This window comes from Pelobates fuscus, chromosome 5 (genome assembly GCF_036172605.1).
Source record: "Pelobates fuscus isolate aPelFus1 chromosome 5, aPelFus1.pri, whole genome shotgun sequence".
NCBI lineage: Eukaryota > Metazoa > Chordata > Amphibia > Anura > Pelobatidae > Pelobates > Pelobates fuscus.
In genome coordinates, this window is record NC_086321.1 from 193763166 (window position 1) to 193775495 (window position 12330).

The following is a 12330-nucleotide window of genomic DNA, read 5'->3' on the forward strand; positions in this document are numbered from 1 at the left end:
AAAACCCACGAGTGCTCCAATTTTTTGGGTTCATGTATTATATTGCTGAAGCAACACCAGGACTGTTACTGGTTTTGTATATTGCTGCTGTCGTTATACATATTCACTCAGACTCAGCCGTGCAGCAAATTCTAAAATTATTTAAAAAACTACATGTTTTACAGTATGTGATATTTTACCAGATACCACAGAGTAAAAATAAAACAAAACTCTCACATCATATGCTATTTAATGAACAGTAAGATTTTGCTATATGTATGGAGGCATGAGGGGCCCAGGGGGGCTAAATGGTGGTGTTAACACTATAGGGTCAGGAATACATGTTTGTGTTCCTGACCCTATAGTGATCCTTTAAGACATTTTTTATGTTCTCTAAGGGCAGCATTTTGGCTATATTATTTACATAGCGGTCCAGATAAAACTCGGTCTTTTATAAGAGCATATAACCAAGAAATGTAGCATGACAAAGCAACAAAGAAAGAGCACCAAGGAAAAGTATAACTACATTTAAGAAGATCTCTTTATAGTTTGCAATGCTGTAAGAACATTTGAATTGCACAGCAACGCCAATAATATAGGCTAGAGATCTAAACAAACATTATTTGTAAATGCTGACTTCTGTATTTGTTTAACATAATGGTGTCTCTTAATTTAGAAAACTTGCTTGGGGTGTTATTAACATGCTTTTATCATGTTTTAGGTCTCCAGGGCATGTTTCAGTGCCAGTTTCAGCTTCTCGTCCACTATGGCAGTGTGCAACTTGCCATAATCTAAACCGTGGGGTATCAGTGCTTTGTGTTGGATGTGAACGTCCACGTGGCTGTGCAAGTAGCCCGTCTAGTCCTTCACTAGGGAGTACATTAAAGAGAGACAGCTGGGTGTGTATGGCTTGCACTCTGCAAAATGATTCCTCTGCTGTGCTGTGTGCTGTATGTGAACGACCAAGACTAGCCAGCAGGCCACCAAGAGACAACCAGGAGGCCTCTCCTATTTCCTTAATAGACTGCCATGAGTCCCAAATGATTTCGCAAGTGGGCTCTGGTAAAGGTTCAATATTCCCTGACTGCAGCATCCAAAAGCATATGCCATGCTACGACATAGGAAGTCATAAGATTTCAGAAAAGCAGGCCACTGATCTACCAATGCATATCCGAAATGAGACAGGGGGCTCTCTGGAAAGCATCAGTCCACTTAAAGATGATAAGGGGGAGGATAGTCACGTTAATGTGCAGGTAATGTATTACATTAGTTCACTCTTGTTTTGTTTGTTTTGTGTGTGTGTGTGTGTGTGGTTTTCTTTGTTTTGTTTTTTAATTTCTTTGTATATTTTTGCTCTCTGACATTGATATGATCACCAGGGCTGGCAGTGCTCCCATTGTACCTTCTATAATATTAAAAGTGGACGGGTTTGTGAAATGTGCGATAGGACCAGCGAATGTGCTGCAGTTTCAGAGGTTAAAAAAACTGAGGATACACAGAAACTCTCATGTTACCAGGAGGAAATCAGAAAGAAGAAACTGAGTGAGGATGGAGCAAAATTAGTGGCGCTTATAAGGGTAAGTGGCATGTTTTACATCAAACAAATTGTATAAGTGCAAAATTTAGATTTCTAGAGGAAACACATGACCTTTTTGGGTGTTGTTTGCAAACAGTTCTGCCTCTTGTATTTAGAAATTGGTCTATGTCCATTCCATTTCCATCTAATGAGCAGTCGCTCAAGGCTCTTCTGGAATTGTCAATAATCTGTAGTACTACAAATTCAGTGCAAGAGACAAAAAAAACCCTACATTATTATTATTATTATAATTGCCATTTATATAGCGCCAACAGTTTCGTAGCGCTTTACAATATTATGAGAGGGGGGATGTAACTATAAATGAGACAATTACAAGAAAACTTACAGAAACAATAGGTTGAAGAGGGCCGTGCTCAAACGAGCTTACAGTCTGTAGGACGAGCTTACAATCTCCATAATCTACTATCATTAATTGTGCAAGTTTTAGACACATTATATGGCTCAATTTAGACATTTTCTGACCTTCACACAGACCAGCAGTAACTCTCTCTCTCTTTTAAATGATTGTATAGCATCATAATTGCACAGCATCTTAAAATGATGCATAACATGGTCATTTAAAATGTAACAAAAAACACTAACTCTTGATGCTTGCAGGAAGGGGAGAGAAGCTGGGTCTCCCCTGAGGAAATATGCAGTGCAGTGCGATACTCTGGTACAGAGGTGCCTCTACGGTGGCTTCAAACTGAACTCCCCTATGTGGTTGAACGTGTCATTGATGCAGCATCGCAGACGGCTGGAACGGAGATTGGCATTTTAACTCCAGATGAAGCACGCATCGCCTGGATTTCAAGTGGTGGAGAAATGGAAGATGCTGTGACATTCTGTGTGGCTGAAAGAAGGAGCAAGGTACTTTGACAAATAGAGAAATACATTACATTGCATGGGTATGAAATTAATCTATTTTGTTATCTGTTAGAGGACAGTGCTTTTTGTTATGGCTGTGCTAGTAGGGGGCTCTTTTCAAGTTCTGGTTTTGTTAGTTGTACAATTCTTCTATTTTTACTTAACTTTCTTTATTTTGTTCCACAGGTGGAGGAACTGCGCACTCTAGGTTTCACAGATCGAGATATGGCGGTAGCTGCTCTCTTTGAGAGTGCTGGGGACGTAGGGAAAGCACTCTGTATATTGCAAAGACCCCTTCTAGAGCCCTTCCTCGTACGCATGTGGGAAGAGCCGCAGCCAGTCATTAATGTGTTCTCAGCAGACAGGCAGGTACGTTTCATAATGTTTTGCAAATTGTCATTGATTGTTGAGCAGTTGTTTTGTGTGTGACACAGATGTGTATATGTATTTTCCTAGGCTATTCTCCGTCGATTACTCGCAGAGCATTCTTTGCATAGTTGGGGCCGTGCGGAGCTGGCTCTGCAGCTACTTCAAGAGGGAGAAGGCCGTTATGATCTCCAGGATGTTGTGGAGGCAGTGAAAGAGTCACAGGACCGGGACTTTATCAAGAGGATGCTAACACAGGAGTGTGCAGTGTGTGCTTGGGAATTCCCTCGAAACAAGGTAACCCTGCACTGCCTCATGCAACTTCCTCAGCGATAACTGTTCTAAAATAGAACCTTCTCTGAGGAGATTCTGACATGCAATCAAAACTTTAATAGGATCACAGCAGTGACCACGTTTTGCCTCAAATATAGAGCCTTTGTACAGTCTTTTATGTATTGATAAAAGGCTCGCTAGTTGAGCCGATACATTGTCACTACTGTGAACCTAATAACATCTGCTTAAAGTCAACTTGCATGCCTGGACTCTTGTGTGCATTTTCTGAAAATTTGTGTTTTGCTCTTCAGGTTTGTTGGAGCACCTTAGTTGTGCATTTATATTTACATTTACAGTACACTTTGTGTGCTTAAAGCAATAACATAATGTCTAATCCCCTAAGTGATCAGAAGAGATCCTAACTCACAAGTTAAATCCCACATGATATATAACAAATTAAAATGAGGTTTATGAAACCTCAGGAGGGAGTTTTTTTTGTTTTGTTTCCATTCGTTAATACTAAGCCTTGTGGATTAAACAGTAATGAACAAATTTGCTAGAGTTCGTTATGCCGTATGCAGAATAAACACAATATAAATCAAGAGGTGGTCCTTGATACTTAGGAGAGGCATCTGCAGGTTCCACAACTGCTTGTAACATGACAAAAGAAGGATGGTCTGACTTCAGATTAAAAAAAAAAAAAAAAAATGCTTTGATCCCCTTGAAATGTAATACCTTTACATATGTACAGTCAGGGGAGCCCTGGATAACTCTTAACACTTTTCGTGTCCTAACGGCACTTTAATAATCTTGTTTATTACTCTGTACTCTGTTTACTCTGTTTATTACTCTGCAGATGAATCATTTGGGCCCTTATCTTGGATTGATGGTTATACTCTATTTTAAAAACGCTTTTGTAATAATTTATGTCTGTGCACCGTTTATCAAGGGATGTACTCTTCATTTATGATATTTTGTCTGTTAAATTGTGCTGTTTCACCTGGTTTCTTGTTTACAAGGCCCTCAATCATTAACTCAACAATTCAGCAAAAAAACACGCGGAAGTTCTTTTGTCTCTTCTGCCCAATGTATATAACAGGCCTCTTAAATGTATATCTTTCAGTTATGTTTTTAAAACCTGTAGACCAAGTCCCCTTGGGAACTCTTTCTCTCTTTTTCTGTTATGACTGCAGGTTTATTTATCCATTTTGGGTTTTTTTGTCCCCTACAGATGCGCTCTCTAACCTCATGTGAGTGCTGCATTTGCCCAGATTGTTTCCGGACACATTTCACTGTTGCCATAAAAGAGAAACACATCAGGGACATGGTGTGCCCTGCATGTGAGGAACCAGAAATTAGTGATGAGGGTGAACTCTTGCATTACTTCTCTACTCTAGATATATTGGTAAGTCTTTTAATATAAATATAGACAAGTTGAAAAATTGGGTGACTTGACATGCATGCTATGGTTTTTAGAATCTCTTTTGTCAAGCTTAATAGGACTTGTTAGTGCCCTGTCCGCAGCAGGATTTCCCATTCCCAGCATTTTAGCAAACAATAATAACTCCCATTTCAAGTTATGGGATTCTCATCTGCCTGTTTGTTAGTAGTTAGCTTTTGAGTAATTTTTTGTATCACATTTTTTTTCTCAGAATGTTGGTCATATGCAGGTCAGCTGTAGAGGAAGCTGGCACTGTAGGAAAACACCTGTGGGTCGCTATTTGCCTGGTTCCCACCACATCTAGTTATCTGCGGTTTCATTTTTTAAATTTCATTTCTTTTCTTCCTCTTTTCTATTAAGCAAATGTACACGGTTTACAGAGTACTTTTTAGGAAGTCCAAAAGAGCATTGTGTGGTTATGACTAATACTGATCTGTATTTGAGAAGTAATCTCGATTGTAAATCAGCTTTGCAAGGACTCGTCACTGAGGTTTTTTTTATTTTTTTAAAATGTTTTTGGAGTGTTAGGGATAACACAATGGCTCAACTTCCTGTATAGCTTGTAAATGTTGCTTTGTTTAGAATATTTTCCTACTCCTGAGATAAATAATATAATTACTGCCTTGTGGGCACACCATTGCATTTATGGTGGCATGTCAGGGATGCTGTTGTGTAAGAGTTTACATCTGTGTGTGGTATATCTGAGAAAATTGGCTCATTTAGTACAGTTTATTTAATCGACAATTACCCTTGCCTCTAAACTGAAACTCTAAACATTCTAGAAGCACCAGAGCGCAATCGGACATGTAACACCCTTTATGTCACACATCTTTATTGTGAGCACAAGCTACTGTGTGCAATACACAAGAGACAGAAAGGTTGCTATGATCTGTATTTGAGAAGTGCACAGACATCACACAAGTTATTATTTTTTTTTTATATCTATATTTCCTAACCATTAACTAAGATCTAGATTAACTTACCTTGTAGTCACAACAAATCGATGGCACTGAACAGGCCATTTCCATTCACTGATGTGCCTCTTTATTTTTAGTTTTGCAGTTATGTTGGTTTCCAGTCTTTAGTTAAAGGTCTGGTAATTTGAAGTTGGCTGCTGCCTTCTAGTTCTAGGGCAGTGATCCCTCAAGTCTTATGGCATGATTATATATTGCTGGTTAGTTAGAGAGTGATCACCTGACTATTATTGGCTCAACATCTGCACGAGTGACAAATTGATGCATGTCTGTCCTTGCTACTACAACTTTTCATGTGTTCCAGTTACGAGACACACTCGAGGTCGATGCCTATAATTTATTTCATAAAAAGCTGACTGAGAGAACACTAATGAAGGATCCCAAGTTTCTGTGGTGTACTCATGTGAGTAATTGGTTTAATGTGCTGTATATTGTCATTGCTATCTTTTTATTATTAATTTATAATTTTTAAAAATACATTTTACATGGTGTTTTTGTAAATACTGACTTATTCACATATTCCCTGAATAAATAATCCTCTATATGCATGTCCTTTTTTGGTTGTATTTTACAGCCACCATGCTTTTTTCATCACTATATTTATTTATCTTTTCAGTGCTCCTTTGGGTTTATTTATGAAAGAGATCAGCTGGATGTCAAGTGTCCCCAATGCGAATGTAGCTTCTGCAGGAACTGCAAGCGACCGGTACGTTGGGTTGGGTTGATGTGGGTGGCATAATGACAAAAGTCAGGTTAAAATACTGCTGTTATGTGAAAGAGGTATGATTAATAACTTACATATTTATTTCTTCCTTCCAAGGTATATGTGTTACTTGACTGTGAATAGTATTAATGATTAAGGCCCCATGGCCAAAACATTATTTTCTTTTTTATGTCCTTTTGATATAAAAAAATATTTTTTTTTGCCTTCGCCCTACATTATGACGCCTATAGACTTCTATTTTTAAGTTGTTGCTGGTGGGTGGCGGACCCCCTTCCACAGAGCTCCAACATTTTATGCGACTTGTGCTTAATGCTTTACCTCATCCATAATGCTTATGAAGCTGTAGCCCTTGTACTAAATTCCAATATCCCAACATTTCTAACTCCTAACCCATTAAAAAGATATTTTACTCAAATAATATAATTTGACATTCACATCTGCCAAAATATAATGTATTGATCATTTAATTTATTTATCATGTGCTCTACTTTACCTCATGTGACTTTGGGACTTCTTTTTATGCCCTTGTTACTATTGCTTGTGCTGACTTTTAATGCTATGACTGGATTCCTGCCTCCAATTGCTTTCACAATGGTTATCCTTAATGCGTAGCCCAGTTTCAGCTTTTTTCTTTCTGTTCACTTCGTTGTCTTACCGATCAACTTTTCATTCCTTACACTATCTCATCATGCAGTGGGAGGAACAGCATCGCTCTTTAAGCTGTGAAGATTTTCAGAATTGGAAGAGAGAAAATGATGCTGAATATCAGGCCCAAGGGCTGGCTGTATACCTGCAAGAGAATGGAATCAGTACGTATTTGTGACATGCGATGTTACTACTTACCAATATTCATAGTTTCATACAGATTAATGTCTTCTGTTAATTCCCCCCCACCCTCCCCCTAGAGTAGAGCAACATGTAAATCTTGGACAAACAACATAGACACATTTCTAAAATATTTTAAAGGTACACTATAGTCACCAGAACAACTACAGCTTATTGTATTTGTTCTGGTGAGTATTGTGATTGGCTCAAAACACAACTTTTGATAATGTCAGCCAAAGAGGCAGATCAGGAGCAGAGGCAGCAGCAGCAGACTAGAATTAAGGTACCCTGCACGTCCGCGGCTAAAATGACCCGGGTACTCACCTGGACCGGCGATCCCGGTCCAGGGGGACTGCCCAAGATTCCCCCTGCTGCAGCTCCGTCCTCTACGGCCCTCCAGAGCCATGTGATCACCATGATCACATGGCCACAATGGAAGTCTATTGAGCTGCCAGCAGGGGGGACTGTCTTACCAATCAGTCAGTCCCCCAGGCACCTAAAATGTAAGTAAATAAATATATTATATATGTATAATATTTTATAAAATAATTAAATAATTTTAGAATATATTATATATATATAATGCATACAATATATATATATATATATATATATATATATATCTATCTCAAAATACACTTATCATGTAATCATATATATGCATTATATATGTATAATATATTATAAAATGTTTTAATTATTTTATAATATATATATTTTCTAAATAATAAAAAGTGTGTGTGTATATATATATATATGTATGTATGTGTGTGTGTGTATATATATATATACATACACACAAATTCTATATGTAGAGTAATGTCTCACGAGTACAACAGTACCCCTCAAGTATAGGTTTTATGGTGATTTGGAAAGTTACAGGGTCAAACATAAGATTAGCCAATTTCTATTTTTGTAAATTGCAATTTGCCAGATTGGCTATGTAATATACCATTTGAAAACGAAATTGGCAAATCTTATGTTTTACCCTTTAACGGTCCAAATCACCATAAAACATATACTTGAGAGGGGTACCTTTGTACTCGTGAGACATTCCTCTACTCTACACCAGGCATAGGCAACCTTCGGCACTCCAGATGTTTTGGACTACACCTCCCATAATGCTTTGCCAGCATTATGGGGGATGTAGTCCACAAGATTTGGTGTAGTCCACAAGATCTGGAGTGCCGAAGGTTGTCTATCCCTGCTGTACACAAATATGAGTGCTTTAGAACAGTAAAATGTATTATACTGATAATATCATCGGTGAAATGGCAATTTATGTGTAAAAAATGCAAAAAAACTAATTTTGCCCAGTGTTTGTGACTAAGTGGCTGCTAAAAAAGAGTGTACATACCCCATTTTGAATACCGTGGGTTATCTACTTAAAAAAAATAAAAAAAAATATGGTTTGATGGGAGTAAATTACATTGGCCAGCTTCAAAAATGTCCCAATTATGACATGGATGCATGATGACCAGCTGTGAAAATTCCAAGTTGGAAAACTGGAATGCGCACCCTCCAAATAAGGTCTTTTAGCCCCCAGAGAACCCAACACACCTATACATGGGTGGTATCACTGTACTCAGGAGATGTTGCTGAACACATATTGGGTGTTCTTTGGCAGTAACCCTTAAAGTTTTAAGTACATGTATTCTTAAATTGCTATGTAAGTCAAAAAAATAACCAATTATTTATTTATTTATTTATTTATTTTATTTGGCATAGATTGGTGGTAAAATGGTTGCATAAAAAGAGCATGAAAAGAGTCAAAATACCCCGCGTTTAATACCTTAGTTTGTCTTCTTTTAAAAAATATATACATGTGAAGGGTTATTCAGGGATTCCCGACAGATATCAATGTTACAATGTACCGTATATACTCGAGTATAAGACGAGTTTTTCAGCACATTTTTTGTGCTGAAAAACCCCCACTCGTCTTATACTCTAGTCAGTTGTCTGTATTATGGCAATTTACATTGCCATAATACAGACATGGACCGGGGGCTGGCAGGAAGCTGTAACTTACCTTCGCAGCAGCTCCTGTCAGCTCCCTTCTCTCTTCTCCGGTGCGTGCACCTCCCAGGTCAGCTCCCTCTGCAATTCTCGCGAGAGCTGCGGGGTCAGAGCGTTGCCACGGGTTACCGTGGCAACGCTCGGCGCGGCCACCAGAGTTGCAGAGGGAGCTGACCTGGGAGCTGCACGCACCGGAGAAGAGAGAAGGGAGCTGACAGGAGCTGCTGTGAAGGTAAGTTACAGCTTCCTGACAGCCCCCTCCTACAGCCCATCCACTGGACCACCAGGGAGTGCGAGCCCCCCTCCCTGGCCAGCTAACAAGCAGGGGGGGGACGAAAACATATTAATAATAAAACAAATAATAATAATAAAAAAAAATATTAAAATAATAATTAAATCATAATTAATAAAATGCCCACCCCCCACCAATGCTCTGCACTCACACACACACACACTGCACTCACACATACACACACTGCATTCATTATATACACACTGCATTCATACACACTGCACTCACACACACTGCACTGCATTCATTATACACACACTGCACTCATATACACACACTGCACTGCATTCATTATATACACACTGCATTCATACACACACACACTGCACTCATACACACACACTGCACTCATACATACACACTGCATTCATACACACACTGCACTGCATTCATTGTACACACACTGCACTCATACACACACACGGCACTCATATACACACACTGCACTCCATTCATTATATACACACTGCACTCATACACACTGCATACACACACACACTGCATTCATATACACACTGCATTCATTATATACACACACTGTAAATAAATATTCAGTTAATATAATTTTTTTAGGATCTAATTTTATTTAGAAATGTACCAGTAGCTGCTGCATTTCCCACCCTAGTCTTATACTCGAGTCAATAAGTTTTCCCAGTTTTTTGGGGTAAAATTAGGGGCCTCTGCTTATATTCGGGTCGGCTTATACTCGAGTATATACGGTAACTTGGGGAAAAAAAAGGTTTGGAAATGGCAAAGAGCTGCTTGTACTTATTACCCTATAACTTGCAAAAAAAACTTTGGGGGTCAAAGTTAGAAAAAGTGTGTGTTTTCACATTTTTTTTTATTTATATCAGATTTTATAACTTTTTTTATAGTATATGATATGATGAAAATAATGGTATCTTTAGTAAGATCATTTAATGGCAAGATAAACAGTATATAATATGTGTGGGTACAAAAAAATGAGTAAGAGGAAAATTACAGCTAAACACAAACACCACAGAAATGTAAAAACAGCCCTGGTCCCAAACGGTAAGAAAATTGAAAAGCTGTCTGGTCACTAAGGGGTTAAGGTATCTAAAAGACATAAAAAATGATTTGAATATTATAAATTGTAGATTCAGGGATATAATGAACCCAGACACCGTGCTCAGAGATTGAGATAAGCAGGTACTTAACATTTTGACTCGTGACTCAATAACAATCTTTGTCACTCTTTGCTGCTCTATTGTGTGAACGTGTGTGCCTTACAACATCATTTTATCTAAGACTGCTCACAGTTGAAGCACGTACTCAATTCTACTAACTGAACACAAGCACTGCACAGGATATTATGATTCTTAAAATGTACTTTGTAAATAACATTCACTGGTTCGCCACAGTCATGTAGTGTCTTTAATGTGCAAAATTTGTTTTGGTTTTGGAAAAAACAAAAAATATGAACTAAAATATGAAGACCTTCATAGTGCAGCCATTTGTGATAAAATTTAATATAACTGAAACCATTCTCACGTTGGAAATATAATGGTGATATTTGAACACTGCTTAGTAGGTCCAAATCTTCATTGATCCTTTGTATAGATTTATATATTTGTCTTTTTTAGACATATGATGGGTTGCACTATGAAGTTGTTGTTGTTTTTTTTTAATATATATATATCTTTTTTTTTTTCATTAACACAAGAAAAAAAACAGAAGACATTGTTACCTTTAATTCATTGTGTTAATGTTTCCTATTTACTGCAATATTATATATTGTTATGTATAAAATAATAATGTATCTTATTGATCCAATATAAATATATATATATTTTTTCACCCTACATTGTGATAACTGTGGACTCCTGTAACTTGTTCCTAGAGAGTGGCAGACTCCCTTCCACAGTGCTCCAACGTACACATTATTTGTGTGCAGCACTCCATTTATTATATACACAATCCATATTGGCCAGTGACAACCTAAATGGAAAATAAAAAAACTATCTGAGAGCTAAATTGTTTCATGTCTGTCTGGGTTCAGCCTCTACACACTGCTGTGCTTTAAAAAATAAAAACAATACCTATATTTTTATATAAAACAAAACCCCAGACTTTGCACTCCAACTTAGAATTTTTTTTTTTTAACAGCAACACTTGATATAATGGAACAGGATACCAGCATTCTTGGGAATTTTCTATTAATTTCTTTTTTAAATATAGTCTATCTTTACAGCAAGGTCAACGTTTCAGTTCCTGGTTATCCACTGGTCTGTCAGTGCAGGCCTGCATCCAAGGATGGGTGAAGACATCTGTGACTGCAATAAACCTATTTTATTTGCAATTGTTAAAATTGTATATACACATTTATAGAGTATGGGAACATACTCTGGAAATCGTGTTTATTCCTGTAGTGAAGGTGTTAAGATGATTCCCCTTTTTTGGGATATTCTCATTGCACCCAGCAATCATAAAGGAATTTAAACTTTACTTATCTTTAATCTAATTGTTTACTTGTGCCATGAAAATTATATTATCACATGCTTTGTCAGGGGATAAAGTGCAGCCTATTTACATCCTGTGGATATCCACAGAAATATTCTAAAGAGTAATGTGCCTGTGTATGTTCTCTCTCCTCAGCCTGCCCGCACTGTAAGTTTTCCTATGCTCTGGCCCGAGGAGGCTGCATGCACTTTATCTGTTCTCAGTGCCGACACCAATTCTGCAGTGGGTGTTATAACACCTTTCATCCCAAGAACGTGAGTGACTTAGTGAGCACTGTGCTTCTGTGAAAGTAATATATATTCTCTATTTCTAGAAACGTTCGCATGTACACAGATTTTTGTTACTTGCAATTAAGAAAGTGATACACTGTAAAATACAGCATGTAGTAAACAAACTTTATTATATAGGGATCATTTGTATACCAATGTACTATGCTTTTCCCCCTCCCCCCTTACATTCTTGGTTTAGGCAAAGTACAATATGTAATACAAAGAGAGAGGTACATAATCTATATTT

General features: G+C 37.7%; 1 protein-coding gene across 2 annotated transcripts in view; it reads left to right on the plus strand.

Moving 5' to 3' along the window:
* RNF31 (ring finger protein 31) overlaps positions 1 to 12330 on the plus strand; it is a 39490-nt gene that overhangs the window by 13836 nt on the left and 13324 nt on the right. For both annotated transcript variants that reach the window (XM_063454913.1, XM_063454914.1), the window contains exons 8-17: positions 701 to 1232; positions 1359 to 1556; positions 2174 to 2425; positions 2609 to 2791; positions 2879 to 3085; positions 4293 to 4466; positions 5781 to 5879; positions 6093 to 6182; positions 6895 to 7009; positions 11950 to 12068. In XM_063454913.1, coding sequence (XP_063310983.1) covers positions 701 to 1232; positions 1359 to 1556; positions 2174 to 2425; positions 2609 to 2791; positions 2879 to 3085; positions 4293 to 4466; positions 5781 to 5879; positions 6093 to 6182; positions 6895 to 7009; positions 11950 to 12068 — 1969 coding nt within the window. The remainder of the gene's footprint in view (positions 1 to 700; positions 1233 to 1358; positions 1557 to 2173; positions 2426 to 2608; positions 2792 to 2878; positions 3086 to 4292; positions 4467 to 5780; positions 5880 to 6092; positions 6183 to 6894; positions 7010 to 11949; positions 12069 to 12330) is intronic.